The sequence below is a fragment of the Dermacentor albipictus genome, chromosome 6 (assembly GCF_038994185.2).
Source record: "Dermacentor albipictus isolate Rhodes 1998 colony chromosome 6, USDA_Dalb.pri_finalv2, whole genome shotgun sequence".
In the NCBI taxonomy this organism is placed as follows: Eukaryota; Metazoa; Arthropoda; class Arachnida; order Ixodida; family Ixodidae; genus Dermacentor; species Dermacentor albipictus.
In genome coordinates this window covers 68,625,098-68,644,035 of record NC_091826.1, presented here as the reverse complement: position 1 = coordinate 68,644,035, position 18,938 = coordinate 68,625,098, and the positions used below count along the sequence as shown (strand labels likewise).

At 43.6% G+C, this 18,938-nt stretch overlaps 1 protein-coding gene across 4 annotated transcripts; it reads left to right on the top strand.

Annotated features, from left to right (window-relative positions):
* The first annotated feature begins 204 nt into the window (after positions 1-204).
* On the top strand, positions 205-17,620 carry LOC135910528 (ELAV-like protein 1-B). Of its 4 annotated transcripts, none has more exons than XM_065442603.2 (3): positions 244-358; positions 1,326-1,350; positions 15,168-17,620. In XM_065442603.2, the coding sequence occupies exon 3, from the start codon at positions 15,551-15,553 to the stop codon at positions 16,508-16,510; it is 960 nt and encodes a 319-aa protein (XP_065298675.1). In that variant the 5' UTR covers positions 244-358; positions 1,326-1,350; positions 15,168-15,550; the 3' UTR covers positions 16,511-17,620. The 4 variants fall into 4 exon arrangements, with proteins under 4 accessions (XP_065298674.1, XP_065298676.1, XP_065298675.1 ...); XM_065442605.2 differs by having other exon boundaries at positions 252-358; positions 15,368-17,620; XM_065442602.2 differs by lacking the exon at positions 1,326-1,350 and having other exon boundaries at positions 205-358.
* The last annotated feature ends 1,318 nt before the right edge of the window (positions 17,621-18,938 follow it).

The window sequence follows — 18,938 nt, the reverse complement described above, 5'->3', positions numbered from 1 at the left end:
AATAATTTTGCTTACCTTTTGCTGTTTTGTTACTGCAGTTTTGCCCGCTTTTTAGGTGAAAACTTTTCAAAGTGCTAAGATGAGAATGTTTTCAGGCCACTCTGAACTTCTACGTGCTCACGTTCAAACGCTTTGTCCCTGTAGTTTATTCTGACCACATGGAAATAAACAGTACAACAGCTACTAACTAGTTGAGTACAAGAAGTGTGTGTATTCCGAAACTGACAATAAACGCGCGCCGTTTCTACATGATGCGGACTTTATCGATCAACGTGGTTGTCCTTTGCGCCGGCAGGTGGCCAGTGGTCGCCTTCCAAAAATTCATGCAGCAGCGTCTATGACGTGAATTTCTGTCTTTGTGAGTAACCGATTTTTTTCTTTTTTTTCCCGTATGTGCACGTTTTGCCCGAATTTCCCTGCTTGTACAGCGCGTACAGTGCCTACTCGTGCCGGCACGAGCGATTCCGAATCGTGTCCGGTGCTCGGACTATCGATTCCAGTTGAAAGCCGAGTCGGCGCCAATGCACGCTGACCACGTTAGGCCTAACGTTTATGGTGGCGGCAGCGTCGGCGGGAGTTGTTAAGCTTGTTATACATATTTTTTTTTTCTTTTACGCGGCGACGACTTGTTTGGTCGAGGTAGCAACAAAAGCGCACGAGAGTCTTTCTTCTACTCACTGATGCTAACGGACATTTCGAAAACCGTCTAGGTGGTTTACGCCGCGTCGTGGAATGATACGCGAGCTTCCGGCCGGCATCCGTTCATTGAACACGCCTGGCTTCTGGCCTACCGTGTGCTATGCGCGCTTGCGAATGCCGGTTCTTGCGCGCTAACCGCTACTCCGGAGTTTTTTTTTTGTTTGTTTATTTGTCCTCATTCTAGATTAGGTTGGGTGGGGCCGCCGTATGAAGATGCAGGCGTGTTCGTATGTGCGATGTTCGCTGTTAAATGAATGTTCCTTCGCGCGTTCGTACCTGAAATGACGCCGGCCTGCTCGTGCGGCGTTGAAGGTTGAGCCCCCCGCGCTTTATTCGATCACCCCTAGCCAGGTGCGTAAAGCGCATGCGCCGGTGCGGTGCCATTAGCCTTTCACGCTTTTTCGGGAAACGTTCGGGACCACGTTTGTTTTTCTGTACTTCCCGCCGTTCGGCCCGTGTTTTTTTCTTTCTTTTTGTCCTGATCTCATTCGAAGCAGCGAAGCCAACCTCTTGTGCGGTTTCCTTGCAGATCTTGATCTCGTGTTTGTTGTAATGAAGTGTTTTTCTTGTGCTGTGCGATTTCACTGATGTATAACGTGTATCTTTTTTTTTTTTTGCTCTTCTAGTAACGCACATTGAGGGCGTCTTTTTGTAAGACATTTTTTTCTATATTCATTTTATTCTGTAACTTTTTCGAAACTTTTAATATTTTTGCCTACCAAAAGAGTCCTATTGCACAACTGCGGGTTCATCACTAAATTTTTCTTAGTCCAAAATTCAAATGAAGCCGAAAGCATCCTTTGCCATATCAGTTCAACATTTTATGTCTCGCCAACAGCGTTAGTTCAAATGGCTCGCGTGTTACTTTGGTAATCTCTTGCTAGCTCAATATTTTGGGTCCATTGGTCATGAAGGTGAAATCAAAATTGCATTCACTCTTTCCCGAAAAAGTAGCTTCTTTCGTGTTAGTGCTATAGCTTGCATCCAGATTCAGTAAGTCGTGTTGGAACACAATTTGATTTGGCAACTGCAATGATGGCATGGCCAAAGCTCTGTGATGTGTGAAATGAATACCGTGTGGAAGAGGACTCACTGAGAGGCTTTGCTGATGGAAAGTGCTTGTTGGGCTGTCATGGTTGGCAAATTGTGTGAGGAGTGTCTCATGTTTGTTTGCTGGCACATTCAGCCGAGATGGACAGGCAACGTCTTTTTCCCCCATTGCTGTTTGGGGCTGTCGAGTAACTTTGCCTCCCTTGTTGTGTGGTGCTACCATTTTCCAACATACCTCCACGTTGCCTGTCATGTCCTGTCCCTGAGTGTGCCAGTAGAGATGAACTTCAGAAATTTGTGCAAACATACATAGCAGGAATTTCGGCACTGGCAGTCATGCAGGTTTCTGTAGCCATTAGCATGGGAATGTTAGGAAGTACCCCGTCGAGCAATATAAAATGGCACACCTTAATTGTCTTCAAGAGGCTGTAGTAGCTAAATACATATTGGCATAAAAGCTTTCAATGCAACTAAATTCTGAGCGAAAGAGCTACTTGGTGTCGGGCTGCTAAGCACAAGGTCGCGGGATCGAATCCCGGCCACGGAGGTCGCATTTTGATGGGCGCGGAATGTGAAGACACCTGTATACATAGATCTAGGTGAACTTTAAAGAACCTTAGGTGGTCCAGATTCCCGGAGTCCCCTACTACAGCGTGCCTCATAACCAGATCATGGTTCTGGAATGTAAAACCCAATAATTAAAAGAGCCACTTGTTACATACTAACATCTCACCTTGAGATCCACACTTTACATTAATCATTGCCTAAAAACTAGTTTAGTGTTCTCTCACACATTGCTCATGATTGTAAAGCATTGGTGCAGCTTGGCTGATGTCTAGCTAAGCAACGGGCACCTTGTGTTACCGCACCCCGAACTCCAAAGCCATGCACTCAAGTGTGCTCAGGCACGAAGCCTTTGGAGCGTAGCTTAGTGACGATTTTAGGCAGCTGTGCCCAGGAGCATGAGCACTGACACATCACTTAGTGACTTATGTTGCTTCTGCAACCGCTATTGCATTTCACGCGCTTTGTAAACATAGCGTCGCTGACAAGCGGCTGCAATTCTTGATAGGCAATGTCGAGCTCAAGAGACACCACACGCGGAGATGGAGGCAGCGATAGTGGTTTACGTTTGTGATGCAAGTTGTTCGCGCTGCTGTCAGAGGTACTGCAACATGAGTTGTTTCTGCTCTGTGGTACATTGACTGTAGTAATTCATTGCAGATCGCAGGAGGGTGCATTACCATTTGAGGCATTCAGAATCATGTGGCCAATCGATTAGTTGCCAAAGAACAACTATTTGATTTTATGCCAATGCATCTGACAAGCGGAGATCATGCAGTCATGTCCCTGTTTCGCGTGAAGCTTGAGTGCAAATTCGGAACAGAAGAGCGCATGTAATGCGTCAACTGTGTTTAGGTCTTTACAACTGCACTATGAAAAGGTGAAAGTGCAAGGAGAGGTTAAATATGCCACGATGCTGGAAGCCATAGGAGGCACAAGCTCCCGCACACCATCTCCCAGACTGGAGCACATAGAATGCGTTCCCTCATTGCACAGTGAAGTCTCTTGTGGCCGTTAAGTTCACTTAAGAGCACGCTCTACAAACGGGAGCGTACTTCAGCTCCTTAACGCACCCAGTGCAACTGCATTGTCACTGCCATGAAACCTTAGGATTACAAACGATTTTGTGAACATCATTGATGACATTGCACATGCTGTGTGTGGCATAAAGTTTGTGAGTCGCTTTATTTGGGAGTGCTGTTTGCTGTCATAATGTTCACTATTAATAGCACAATTTTATAAGATTGTTGTTTGAAAAGGTATGTAAGAGCGAAAAGAAAGTGAAATTTCGCAAAGCTTCTTGCCATTAGTGTGAAGTTGCAAAGATGTACAAGGAAATTAGACACACACTTAAGGTTGCAAACTCAAAGAAACGAATCCGTATTGCACTACATAAGTGTCTGGGAATACTTATCCAAACCCGTTCTCTCCTGTCATTTCTATGCTTGTTGGATCACTGTAGTGTCTGTTTCCTCTATAAAACTTCAGTAATCTGTTCAATAAAACAGTCTGAATGCATTGAACTAACGCAACAGCAGTTTTATGAATGCCATTGCGCAGCATAGCTAATATAACCACTTGGTCTTTAGTTGCATGCAGCAGTTTCAGAAAGTGTACACTGTAGGCCATTATGAAAGGAAATAACATATTTGCGTTTACTGCTGGTCATTGCTTCATTACTGCTCTGAAAAAAAAAAAAAATTCACGAGGGATTCAACTTGAGGTATGTAGCAAGTAGTGAGTGGAGGTTCTTTCTGACTTGCAACTGATAGAATCTTTGTTTGAACATCAAGCGTCCCCTTTTGTATTGTTGTGGGTTGTACGCTTGAGTAATAATGCATGTGTTGAATGCTGTCGCATACTTGGTGTCGTATTTGATACCCTGATATTAGTGTATGTATGTAGACTTGTGGATACTATACTCCATTGCAGGCTACGCAGACTTGGCAGGCTATGCTGCAGAAGCAGTATAGTAGCACAGTCATCGGTAATTCTCACTCCGTGCGTTTCTTGATCTGCGGCACTTACTATGGACCAATCGTGTCATATGATTTGTAGACGCAAGGTTACATAAGTGTGCACTGTTGTGCTTGTACTGTGGGATGTAATATGTCCTGCTTGGTTGCGAGTACTAGGGGTGCGTTGTGGTTGTTCGTTGCAGAAATGTGTCACCGGAATGCAACAGCACAGACATTCACCGTATTTACAATCTTTATGAAGTGCTTCCAGGGGGCAGGTCTAAATATATTTAAAAAATCTTGGCAGAACCAACCTTGGATTGATAGCTTTGTAACCGATAGCTTGCGCATTAAAAGAGGCATGCTGTAAATTTCAGTGACAAACATATCCCTCTGCTGCCATGGTGGACCTTGCAGAAAAGGCATTGTGTTGCGCTTTTATTCAGCATTTTAACATGCTTTATCGCATGTGCTTAACCTTGTAGAGATGTGCCACAGTATGATGAGAGACGCTTAGTGAATTTTGGGGGTGAACGTGTCCCGTAATTTTGATTTTCATAGTCGGCTAAAAGATGTGTGCTCACTTTTTCTAATTCTTACTATCCGATATGCCAAGCATCTTAAGCACTGGCTTGCATGAGTCACCACTTATGTGGTGACGGTCCTCGATTCACACCTGACCATTGTACATTTAATTTCAAGTGATAATTAGTGATATCTAATGTCCCAGTGTGTCCCTAAATGGCCAGAAACAAACCAAAAAGTGCAGAGAAGAGCGAAATAAAGGTATCACTTCAAGAACAAAAGGCATTGCTAGCTTTCTCCATTATATAAATTTGAGTAAATGCCTTTTGGATGTTACTGCTATTGTCTATGGTATTGTTGAAGACTCTAAAGTAGCTCAACGACGTCCCGGTTTTAAGTTTACGCCCATCTCAAGACACCCGTTCAAAGAATGACAGATGGTCTAATGCAGGAGATGAAGCGTCAAACACTAAAATCTTTGTTGGGATTCTATCTTCCTTCAGCGCTTCTCGGTGCGGCACGTGGAAAATGGGTCTTTGATGGTCAGATAACACTTCACTCTCAGCAATCACTTCAGCATGTCCGCCAACTAGGTGCAGTCGTGCAGTCTTACTGTATTTCACTAGCAACCCTTTATTCCTCAGCTGCCCTTGTACTATGGCATTTAGTCACCTCAAAGCTTCATGGCATTTGTCTCTGGGACAGGCCCCCTCTTCAGGCTTCTAAAGCAAAGAAACTTGCATCTTTTATTGTTGCAGTAGTGGACTTGAACTCATCATAGTTGATTTGTAGGGTGGGCCGCAGTCACCACTAACGCCCATGTTTTCCAAGTCCCAGAAACGACCCGAGACTCGTGTGACTTCATTGTGACTTCCCTTGCGGGGCGTACAACTATGTAGCACACAAACCACACATGTTGAGGGCGTGTGTACTGCTACTTTGCCTGTAGCACCTTGAAAGATCCAGACTTATAGCTTTCATGGATGCATGCGTCTCTTTAGATACTTCAACGCGAGATTCAGCCCTCAAGCTTGTGTTATCACAGCATCAACATCTCATTTTGCACTCATAAACTGTGGTCTGCAGTCACAACAGCGTGGTGCATAATCCAAATCGCTGCAGGAGATTGCATGTTGCATAGAAAGGCAGTGAAGACAACTGTATGGCGTTCCATTTAATTTTATAACATTTAACGTTGCCACGCCTATAGAAATCAGTCAGTTTGATCAACAGTTATTCTATGCGTTGCTAATCATTTGGAATTATTCTACTTGGAACATTGTGCACCATCTGAAGTGACAACCGAGCGTTTTATCAAATTTGATAATTCTTGGTAGGCTGGGGAGTCTTGAGAAAAATAAAGCTACGACTGGAGTTATCGTCAAAACTAACCTGCAGTGCATCTAGGACTGCAATTAAAAAAAAAAAAGCACCAAGTTTGCACTTTGGTCGACTCAACAACATAGCTTTTAATTAACGGCAGCAGTGATGGCATAGAAGCTTCTCTTGAGTTGTTAATTTTACGGCCTAACGTATAGGCTCTTTTAACAGTGTCTCAAACAACGGTAGATGCTCACGAGTGCGCATTATTTTATGAGTTATTTGACTATCATCAAGTGCAACTTTATTGTCCTTATCGTGGGTTGCTTTTAACCATCATCACTTCAACAGACTATGTACAAGCTATTACGAGCAATCCTTGCTGTCGTGTCGGGTTTTCACTCGCAAAAGAGCACACAGTCGATTTCAGATCGGCATTTGATCGAAGCTTGACTAATTTTCTAATCTCTTACATTTTGAACACTGCCTGGGAAAGGGCCCTTATTTATTACTGTACAATGCTGTGCCACGCTTTACATTACTGTGCAGTACTGTACAGGAACTGAGCAATGCATGTGGAGGCTCCAGTGCCAGTTGAGGAATGTACCACCTTGCTTGCAAAGAAAGGCTGATGGTGTGCAGTAATCAAGTACGAGGAGGCTTCTGCGCGCTCCCTGACTTGACAGCCATGGCTTCGTGAGCATAAAGAATGCAGTAAAAAGAAACAGCTGCCTGCTGCAATGAGGAAAAACAATTAACGATACTGCTTTCACTCAGCAAGTGCATCACCATGGCTACTATCGATGCCAACAACTCACATTAATTTTTTGTGTGTGTGATCTGACTTACAAAAGAACCAGGAACCAGATTTATTTTTTATATTTCAGACTTTTTTTACACCAGGTACTTCTATAAAAGTGTGAATTACTTAATTTATTTTCAAATACTGCAGCCCTATTCAGGGCTATTACAGGAGTAGAGTACAACAAATACAAGAAACAGACAAAAAGGTAGAACATATATTAAAAAAGAAAGATTGTGAAGATATTACACAAGTGCTTTTACAAAACCTGACAGTGCCAATTCATGAACAGAACTGAGCAACTTGTTCCAGCATTCAACAACTCTCACAGAATCAGTTTCGTTCAATGTTGCACACTTTATAAGGGTTCCAGACACATGAAGTGTACTCTAATACAAGGCAAATAAGTGCTTTATGTATCAGCAGTTTATGGCGTTTTTTTTTTTTTATACTATTTAGATAACACTTGTCTTAAGAGGAAGCTTTAGCTCGGGCCCAACTCCGACGCGGCCTATTCAAATACATGTAAAAACGCAAAAACGTTTTTCTGAGATAACCCCTGGACCGATTTTAATGAAATTTGTTGCATTTGAGATAGCAAGTTAAATTCTAGTGACTGTTGGAAGCGGAATTTTGATTTAGGGCTTGAATTTTGTTAAAAGGATTTTGAAAAATTCAGACATCTGAAAAAAATAGAAGCACGAAGTTTACAAGCTAATAGCTCTGCATCAAGAACAGATATCGCGATTCTGTAAACGGCATCCATTAGACCATTCAAAGCGGACAAATTTGATATGTCAGTTTACATCTTACGTGAATTTATTATGTTGTTTACGAAGGTTCTGCAAAAGTTGTAATTACACATTGCTCCATTTATTGAGGTTCATGTGTAACATATCAATTTTGTCCGCTTTAGATGTGCTATCAACTATAATTCAGAGAATTGCGATATCATTTTTTCTTGCTGAGTTACGGAGTTGTAAACTTGATAGTTTCGTTTTCTGAAAATTTGCGATTTTTGCCAAATTTTTATAAAAATTTGACGACCTAAATCGAAAATTCAAAACCAACAGTCACTAGATTCTAAGCTTTTCTTTTAAATGCAGCAAACCCCGTCAAATTTGGTGCAGCGGTCGCCGAGAAAAACGAATTCTCCTTTTACATGTATTTAGATAGGAGCACCCGAGCTAAAGCTTCCTCTTAAGTAACCTCTTTTAGTGCTTCAGATATAATGTGATCAATATGCTGTGACCACTGCATGTTGTGTGTGAAGATAATTCCAAGGTATTTTTTTGTACACCTGTTCATGGGGAACTATTGTGTTCTTGAACGTTACACATGCTGTGAAAGAAAATGGTTGTTCATAAATGATACTACTATGGTTTTTTGAAAGTTAATGTGCATCTGCCAATACGTACACAAGATGCAATATCTGGTGAAGGAATCCTGAAGCAAGGTGTGATGACTAGGAGAATAAATTACCTGGTATAGGACACAGTTATCTGTATCAAGACGGACTTTTGACCTAATATTGCTGGGAAGGTAATTTATGAATATTAAAAATAGCAAGGGTCCCAGAACAGAGCCCTGTGGAACACCTGATGTTACATTTGCAGCCGACGACAAAGTGGAATGAAAAGAACCAAATTGAGAGCGAGAATTAAGAAAGCTAGCTATCTATTCGGTCAGTCGAGGATTATTTAATATTACGTTTAGTTTACTTTGTAGCTTGTTGTGTATAACAGTGTTGAAAACTAGAAAAGTACAAATAACACATCAGTTTGTTTGCCAATATCAAGACAGGTTGTAATGTCATGTGCAAATTCCGCCAGTTTTGCTGAAACCACGACTAAATCCATGTTGTTTGTGAGAGACAAGGTTATTTGATGCATCTCTTATATGCTTGTGTATGATATATTCCAGTAGTTTACCAGAATTGGAGGCAAATGATGTAAAGCAACACGATTTATGGAGAGGCAGGACCTTGGCTAGCTTCAAAGACTGAGGGACGATGCCTAAAACAGAGGATTTGTGAAAAATGACCGCCAAATAATGTGAATACCAGAGGTAATTGAATAATGTGAATACCAAGGTAATGCTCTGCTGCCCTTGCTGGGACTACACGGATTCTAATAAACCACAGTTGATAGTCCAGTCGTTGTGTCGTGAACTTCTTCTCTTGTCCTTTGTGTTTTTGACTGGTTTTTTCGTTCAAGTATGTACCAACTGGCCCAGATTTCAACCCTTCTCCAGAGAGAGCATTGGACCAGAAAGCTGTTCAGAATTCTGTCAGGGCCAGTGCAATTGTTTGTGTCTAAATTTGATAATCAAGTTCAGGATGCTGTTTTTGCTGATTACCTCATAGCCGATTAGAACTCAAGATTAGTACTTGTGACCAGTGGGAGAGAGTTGTCATATGTGAACACTGATTGGAAGCAGACATTAAAAGCACTACCTATTTCAGTAGTGTCTGAAATAGCCGTGCCATCGGATATAAAGGAAACTGCAGCAGTTTTGGTTGGTGCCTACACGATGACAGCACTCAATATCTGGACACATTATCTGGAGGTGCTCTATTAGCATCTGGGTGGCAGTATGCATTAATGAGTCAGTATTTTCATCACATGTTTCTGGTAAATCATGCAAAAAAAATATTGTTCAAGGGTGAATTGTTTTCTAAATCATTGGATTTTTATGCACGTTTAGTGACCAATTCCCTAAGTGAGACAGTTTAAAGTTAAGCTTGCCACAAATTGTACTACAATCAACAGCAGCTGTAGAAAGTTCAAGCGAAGATGCGCGTTTCAGAAGTTTCTTAAGTGCAAATTAAAAGATTCTTTGATGTTGGCACTGTAACTTGCAATCTGTTTCTGACCAGCCAACAACTGTGTGAGAAGATTGGCCATCTCAGGAGGGGGAACTGGTTGAGCAGTGACTGCTACTTGTAGCAATGGTATTAGCCTCGCTTGTCTTTTATATAATTGCTGAAGGCACCCCTCTAGATTCATTGTCAAATTCAGTGTCACCACTCAAGAGAAGGCTATCGCAACAGTGCAAAATACAAAAGCAGCAAGCAACAAGGCTGTTCAAGACCACCAGCATCAAAAAGTCATCAGAACTGTTGCTATAGGCATACTGAAATACCTGCATGAAAAATAGGCAGCAATTTAGAAACTGTCTGGCGTCACTGCTGCTCTGCCCACTGAAGGAAGGTGCCGTTTTGAAGACCATTATAGCATCTAGTCTAGACGTTGCTGACCACAGGTTATCGGTGGTTGGCCGAATGACGACATCAGTATGACACGGTGGATACAGGAAGCCCCGTCAGGAAAGCCACAGGGCATGCCAGGGCTATCACAAACAGGAGTGACTGGGCAGTCCGTAGCCACACTATTGAGAGCGTCCACATGTTGCAGAAAAGGCAGCATGGACGATAAGGCAATGCCGGTGCAGAAAAATTCATGGAAGCATCTGAAAAGCTGCTTCAAAAAGAGGCAGCGATTTAGCAACATTCTGGTCTCGCTGCTGTCCTGTCCACTGATGGACGGTGCCGTTCTGAAGACCTTTATAGCCATATTCGCGGGTTGTATGTAGTTTAGGAGGATGTTCAGTCGGGCCTAGTAGTGAGTGCTTGGCCCATTACGCTTGTTGGTGTGAAAGAGGAAGAGGCCTGTATTCATACTTCGTATTCGCAGTGGGGGCCTTGGTTGGAGAGATGTTCCTCATCCGACGACGGCGACTTTGTGTATTTGGCACAGCAGCTGTGTCATAGTGCACTCGGCAAAGTGAAACTTACCTTCTTGCGTGTTATTAGCTAATTTGCTATGTTGCGTTTATCTACGCTTTTGATAGAGCGCATTTGTAGCTCTGCCATTTTACTCGCTAGACGTCTCTAGGCCTACAACTAAACTGTTAAAATGGTCATCCTGTATACCATGTGACCGTATTGCCATAAGTGTTGTGTGCCATGCTTTACTGCGTGGGAACGCACAGTACCTTCGTATTTGAGCGTTGCTGGCTGACTCACTATGGCTGCGTCATTATCTTCCTTAAGAATTTTCACAATCGTGCACTGGTACTTGGAACCATTTTTGACGAACAGAAATAAAGTCGGGCAGGTAATCAATTAGAATTATCATTGTTAACTGCTACAAGTTCTGCTACAAATCGACCTTTTTCCTGCTACAAAATGCTCTCGGCCATTCCCTCCACTGCGAATGCCTTCACTCTTACTGCAGTGTATAACTAGGTTCTTGTGCAAAACAGACGAGCACAAAAGGCACCTGTAGATGCGACAGTTCCTATCCTGTCTGTATGTACACTCCTATCATTAGTCGTCTGTCGCGAAAAATGTTTTTACCATTGTGCACCTGTTTAGCCCCGCAACATGTTCCTCTCTGAAGGCAGTTTGCATGCTGCCATTCATCGGTGGAGCAGCTATGCCAAATTGTACCAAAACCTACCTTTATGTCATCCTGCTCCAAAACTACATTTTAGCAGAAAATTGTGTCAAGCCTGCGCCGATTAAAGATAAAGAATCTCCTTTCAGTGATGCTGTCTCAATAGTAAAGTTAAAACCAAAATCTAGAGCGCTTCGGCAGCATCGTCATCCTGAAGGTCAATGGAGTGGTTGTAGCCATGGATATAGCTGATGCTGTCGTTTCTCCATTAGATGTCTTTGCACTTTTGTTGCAGTTCTCTCCGGCGGATCTTCCAATGTACAGTCGTACAGTCTTTTTTGTTTGTGCTGTTCTACAGTTTGGTATTTTTTGTAGCTGAATGGCACCAAGCTGGCATCAAGGAAGAAGCCTCGGAAAATGTATAGTCGCACATTGTTTAGCACAGTTGGTAACTGTGCCACTTTAAAACTATCTTATAGTATGTGTACTTCCGAGTGGGAAGCTACCTTTGCACCCCTGAGCAATCGAAAAAAGCAGTTCCTGTAGTTGTAATGTGTTCAGCTTTTACATGTTCCACAGCACAGTTATGCTGCAAAGATTGTGCAACTAGAAGAAACTTGTGGGCATCGCAGCTGTGACTTCTTTTTATTTGTGCACATCCTAGAATGTCTTGTTTACATGTTCTAATTGCATAAACTTCTTTGTTCTTGCTTGTTTTAATGGTGCCGAACGTGCAACGTCTGTTGCAAGTCGGAATTGCAGAAGTGGCTTTTTAGCACAATACATGCACGGGAAGGCAATTCTGTTGAAACTTGATGAAACTAGTTTGGTGATTTCTAGCTCCAGTGCCTCGCTGTGTGCAGAAAGCCGACTGCAGTATACTTATTGACTATTTCAGTTAAAATTTCTACCATATCTTGTGTACAAACATAGTTGGGACACTGCGCCTAATCAGATTTTTGCCTGCACCTAATGGTTTTTCCACCGCTCTAAATTTGATGCTAAGTAACTGGATGTTTTCAATGGTGCACTGTTCTTAATGGCTGAATGCGAGTTCGATTGCATACTTGTCTATCGTAACGGTGCTTCAACAACACTTCTATACAGTGCAAAGCAAGCATTTGATGCAATTATCTTTAAAATGACTGTTTGTTAAGAAACCTGCTGTGGTAGCTTAATGGCAGCAGCATTGCACTGCCGAGATCAAGGTCATGTTTTCGGTCCCCGCTGTGGCGGCCACATTTCCATTAGTGCAGAATGCAAGCATGCTTGTGTGCTTGAATTTAGGTGCACATTAAAGAACCCCAGGTGGTCAAAATTAATCCAGAGCCCCCCCACTACAGCGGGCTTTATAATCGGATTGCGATTCGGGCACGTGAAATTTGGGAATTCTCTTTTTTTAATACTAGGCATTATTGTAGCGTGAACCACAGAAAACAGTCGTAGAAGTCGTCTGCGAGTTTTTCACCGCAATTTTTGATGTGCAGTGCTTTCTGCAGAATAATTTCTTCATATATTGTGAAAGCAAGTTTGGCACACTTTTGTGCACCTCTCTACTTTCAGGATGTGAAATATTATGTTTTGGTAGCGTGCACTGTGCCCGCTGGTCGCAGAAACACGTTGCCCTGCTCATTTGGTGGTAAACAGGATCAGATCTCCAATGCCTTCCGTATAATAAATGTCATTATGATACATAAAAGGTCAGGGTGTCTACCAACCTGGAAGACCGGGAATTCTCAGGGATTTTCAATAGTCTGGAAAAACTCTGGGAATACTCTGGGAGTTTGTGTTACATTCAGGGAAAATTAGTGGTCATTTTATTGAAAGGGAATGGCTCGCCCTGCTGCTGGCTCGAGTAACAGAGAGGGATCGTAACAAATTGTCTAATCGTAACGAACGCATGTAGATACGCTGGCAGCTGTGGGCACCACCACGGCAACGCTAGCTTTAGCTGCTTCGACATTCGGTATTAAGGTTCTTGCAGTTCGGTGCCGTGCTTTCTATTGAAAGAATTCGCCGCTGTCAGTAAAGGCACCGACTCTGCCCCTGTAATCCTCACGATTAGCTTCGAATCTTAGAAAGCATGGCGTGTTGCATAATGCCGGTTCCCGAAAGGCTGCTTCGTGTCGGCACAGTGATGTGCTTTGAAGCTTACGTGATCTGTTGCGGTGAAGCTTAAAAAGCATGGGATGGGGCAATTGTCACGGGACACAGTACGTATTCCATAATTATACACGCGTGCACCCGCCGTCTCCTGTCACAGTATGAGCACCAATATGCTTAATAAGTGTACTGGCAGGCCTTAGGGGCTTTTTCGGACGTACCTGTGAGGGCTTGAGCCCTTAAGGGCAGCAGAAGACATGCATTCATTTTTTCGGACTACCTGGTTTGATTTTTCGGGCTTTTTCATGGCCTTTGGGAAGTACGAAAAATTGGATGTTGACTGTACAACTGGCCAAGAGGATGCTTCAAATGATTTGTGGGGCGAACGTGCGGCAGAACGAGGACAGGAACAAATGACCATAGCATTGAGGAATGATCAGGAAAGGAGCTGTGAACTGTGCCGCCTCTTCTTTGAAGGAGCTTGAGCTTAAAAAGCAAAGTGTTGGCTGACGCAAAGATGCAGACGACCCTCATCCAAACCAAAATAAACTCTTGAAAGCAGTGAAACACAAAACGGAGGCACTGTGCATGGGCTAAGAGTATGGGAGAAGAGTTGAGGTTGACTTTCCAACTGCTGAGAAAATAGCACTTGTGACCAAGTTAGGGCCTAATAGCAATGATCTTGCTATCACTTGATAGAAATAGCTCATTTTCGAAAATATTTGCTTCTGTAGGCATCTCTTTTTATTCGTATTTGAAAATGTTCCGACTCTATTTACAGTGGGCTTATCATCATTTATTACTATCATTTCTGTTTTTCGAATATATTTTGTTTGCTGTGCATTTTACTTTTCGCTACCTTCAGTTTTCTATTTTGAATAAGATAAACACTACTCCTTACTATTCAAACTGGATTAAGTTGGTTTTTTAATATGCTTACTTGGGAGTGACAGCGTCGGGTGATGAGGTGTCAGCCTGTCTTGACATTAAAATAAAGTTTTGTGTCGCTCGGGGGAAACCTGGAAAACTCGGGGAATTTGAATATGTCAACTTGGTAGACAGCCTGAAAAGTATGAGGCTTAATTTTACATTGTATTACGCGACGTGTGCCTATATCTTCCCTGTGTGACACAATATATATTTTATTGCAAACACTTGCAGTGAGAGAATTTGTGTGAAACGGAGTATAGAGCTTGTGATTTTTTAATTGCATGTTGTGTTTTCAAATGCTTTGCCGTCACTGCTGCTAGTGTGACCAGTTGTACTAGGCCTCAACATTCTTTGTTAATGTATGGCTCCACTAGAATGACAGGACCAGCCTGTCAGCGAGCGTCAGTGCATTGGGTTACTTGACTGCATTTCATGTGTTCGTTTGCATTTTAAAACAGTGTTTGCATTACTCGTTCGTATGTTTCTCATGATTAAGCCTCGCACTAGAGAGGAAGACATTCAATTAATAGCTTGTCCTGTGAATACTTTGTGACCATTTATTAGTGCTGTGCCAGTTTCACATCGCACTGTGGTTGCCTAACAGCCTGCGTTAAAGGTTTCGCAGTGTATGTCTTTTCCCTTATATGATAATTGCTATGCCGCCATGACAGCCCACCTCTCCTGTGCCAACCTTTTTTTCTTGCAGTCTCTGTGCCCATCGCTTTTTGATGCTTTGACATGATGGCGGAGGACTGTACAAAGAAAGCACCTGATAACCAACCCCCTTCCTTCCCACCTTCTTTTGCTCTTTTGCAGCCAGTGTTTTTTTTACCCGTTTTTTTTTCTTCGTAATTTTTTTTGTTCTTTTTTTTCCTCACTATTTTTTTACCGGCCTGGATCCATCGTCTTTACCCACCATCGGTGCTGCTCCTCGTTGCTGACGTTGGGGGCCCTCCTGTTCTCCTGCTGGGTTTGTCAACTTTGCCACCTTGCTGACCACGTCGCGCCTGCCACAGTGTTCACGGAGGAAGGGCTATTTTTTTTTTCTTCCCTTCGACACGCCACTGGGGGTATTCAGGGCCAAGTGCACAGCCAGTGCTGTCTCGTGAGTTCTGGCAAGGCGGCTGAAAGCAGCAGACGAAACCGAACAGGAGCAGCGAGGGCCTGAACCAACGGGCACACTGGAACAAGACGAAATCATGGAAGGTGACGGGGGCAACAGCCAGACAAACCTCATCATCAACTACCTTCCCCAGGGCCTGACGGATGAAGAGTTCCGCAGCCTTTTCACCAGCATCGGTCCCATTAAGTCATCGAAGATTGTGCGCCACAAAGCAACAGGCTACAGCTACGGCTTCGGCTTTGTCGACTATCAGGGAGCCGGCGATGCAGCACGTGCGGTCGAGACACTGAACGGCCTGCAGCTGCAGAACAAGAAGATCAAGGTGGCATATGCGCGACCCGGCGGCGAGACCATCAAGCACGCTAACCTCTACATCCGTGGCATCCCCAAGCACTTCCCCCCTGAGCAAGCCGAGAAGTTGTTCGCGGACTTTGGTCGGCTCATCCAGTTTCGGGTGCTCAAGGACGACGCAGGGCAGAGCAACAAGGGGGTTGCCTTCGCGCTGTACGACCTGCGCGAAAATGCCGAGGCTGCTATGTCGGCGCTGTCGGGTCAAACGCTTCCAGGTGCCACCGAGCCGCTCCTGATCAAGTTTGCCGAGGACAACTCTAAGAAGCTGCGACCTCCCGGAGGCCGTGGCCCCCAGGGTCAGCTGATTGGGCCCCCGGGTGCTGGTGGCGGAGGCCCCATGCGCGGCGCCCAGGGCCGCTACCGGTACAACCCACTGACGGGCTCCTACCAGTACCCAATGGGAGGCATGGCTCCTGCTCCAACTGCAGCAGACGCGGCTGGGCATGTGCTCTTCGTCTACAACATTGGGACCGATACGGACGAAAAGTCGCTCTGGCAACTCTTTGCCCAGTATGGCACGGTGACCAAGGTGAACATCATCCGTGACACAGCCACAGGCCTATCTAAGGGCTTTGGCTTCGTCACCATGGCCAACTACCAGGACTGTGTATGGGCCATCGAGGCCTTAAACGGGTTCCGCTATGCGGGCCGACCGCTGCAAGTCTCCTTCAAGCAGCCCAAGTAAAAGGGCTTGGGCTGGCCATGGTGGTCATCATCGCGCAGTTGTGAGTAGCATCAACCACAGTGCTGCACTCAGTTGAAGCTTGAAATTGGTCTTGCCAGTTTGGAAGTCTTCCAAGCTGTTTGCAGTACTTTGCTGCATGCTTCATGCAACTCAAGTTGAAGCACCATGTCCATGCTCCGCTGGTGACTGACAGTGTTAAGCGCCTCCTACATATTTCTTTTTTTTTTTCTTTTCTTATCCATTGTTGAATTGTTTTTCCGAGAACCGCTCTGGATTGGCTACACGCTGCCACATGTCGCCTGTGTGCTAAGAAGAATATGGCTGGCCGCCTCTAGGGACTGGTAGCGTTTTGGGGGATGGTGTTCAATGTGCACTTTTTTTTTGCTGCCTATGAATTCACTTATTGGACATCTTCTTGGCTTGTCTACCCCATCTTGTCTTGCTCAAGAAAAATTGTATTGGCAGCGGAGGAGACAGACTGTGCCCCAGCTCTGGGGAGTGGCAGACACCGGGCACTCATGATGTCCCCCGCTTTTTCTTTCTTTTGTTTTTCTATTGCTCTTTTATCAGTGTGCCTGTGTGTGTGTGTGTTCATTTTTTTTTGCTTTCTCATGCGTGAGTGCCCTAAGTTAGCAAGGATTGTGAGATTTTTTTGTTTTATATAACTGAATTGTTGGGAAAACTTACTTTTTCTTTGTTAAGCTTTCCCTGGGTTCAGGCAGGCAGTAGCCTTCAATTTGCTGTGTCATTGTTGTTGCCATTCTCTTCGTTTTTTTTTTTCCTATTGTTACTTTCACATCTGTTAGCATTGTTACAATCTTTGAAGACGAGTAGGCATTGAACATTGTAAGTGCACAAGCCACCTAGTGTGACTTGCGTAGATTCATTCTTTATATTTTTTTCCCCTTTCATGCCATTTACACAGTCAGCTTTATTTTATTCTCTTGATCAGAGGAGACATTTCTAATTGTCTGCATGAGAACGTATTACCAATGTATCCTGAATATAAGCGTCAGCTGAGAATGCTCCCCTGCCACCTTGTCCCCGGGCAGTCGGGAAGATTATGAATAAAGGCCCCCTCAGCAGCTGGTTTCACTTATGCTCACTGAATTTTGCTTGGTTTTCAGTGGTGTTTGTTTGGTCATTGCATGTGTATGCACATGGGTTACCGCATGCCCAGCACTGTTAGACCCACTTAGATGTTAAATATTGCTCTTTACCCTTTGCCATTCCTAATGTTCTTTAGCAAGGTAGAAAGCTGGGCAAGTTGGAATGAATGCATTCTTTTTATCAGCGCAGAAGATGACAGCAACACGAAAGGGAAGGGCACAGAATAAGTGCTGTCTAACAACTCAAGTTCATTAAAAACAATGCACAAAAAAAATGGCACCTGTGTGCGCATGCCATTAAGTGGCATGGAATAGATTGGCAAGCATTTGCATCTCACACTGTAGCAAAGAGACAAGGTTCCAATAAGCTTTCTGTCTTCGTGCATGATGATCTTGGTTTGATCGAGGAAAGGCTTACAGCCACATGCTTTACAATGTGTTGAGAGATGCAGTCTGTGTTGCCTTTGTCTTCTGTGCCGATTCAAAGTGTACACTAATGTTTTAATGTGCAAACGTATAGGACACCAGGAGCTGCTATGGATGTTTCAGAGTGCAACAAAAGCGTTGAGACCATTTAGTAGGGATTATACATGAATAACCACACTTTTAAACAGATGGCATTGGCTTTACAGTGCTTGTTTTAGCCTGATGCATCCACTCAGGCATACCCACATTGTGTTTGTGCACATTCTAGTTGACGTTGATTTCTTTTAAACATGGTAGCCAGGGTCACACACATTTTATAACGATCCACCTTATCTTTCAATATTGTAGCCCTTCGTCATTGATGCAGATGAGACTTGGACGTTGCAGCTATCAGCCACTTAGCACTAATTATAATAAAAAAAGAAAGGTAAATAACGTGGGACGCTACAGAGTAAGTCAAGATGAGAGCTTAACTTTCTGGTTACAAATTGCAGTGTGTTCTGAAAGCTGCGTCTGTGTGCTAGGCTGTGGATTGTGCTGCTGCTCCTAAAATTCCAGTGCTGTTTGCCCATGAAAGCAACATGCTCTTGCTTATTGATACGTCATTTCTCTTCACTTTACATTATTGTTCATCCAATATGATTACGTTTTAGATTCTATGTTTGGTACATTATACACGATTCAGACAGGATAGTCCTAGAAAACCCTAGAAGACTTTGGGGTGGCATCTATGCAATTGTTTGGTACAGAATGGCCCCTGCTGTATTATGCAATGTACCTAAACATTTGCATGGAGTTTTTACAGCTGTTACGTTATTTTTCACTTCGTAGGATTTCGATAGCTTTGTATATTGGAATAAGGAAGGCCATTACATTTCATGCTGTGACCACTG

Excerpts from the sequence above, each read along its gene's own strand:
- LOC135910528 (XM_065442602.2), top strand. The coding sequence starts at position 15,551 with ATGGAAGGTGACGGGGGCAACAGCCAGACAAACCTCATCATCAACTAC.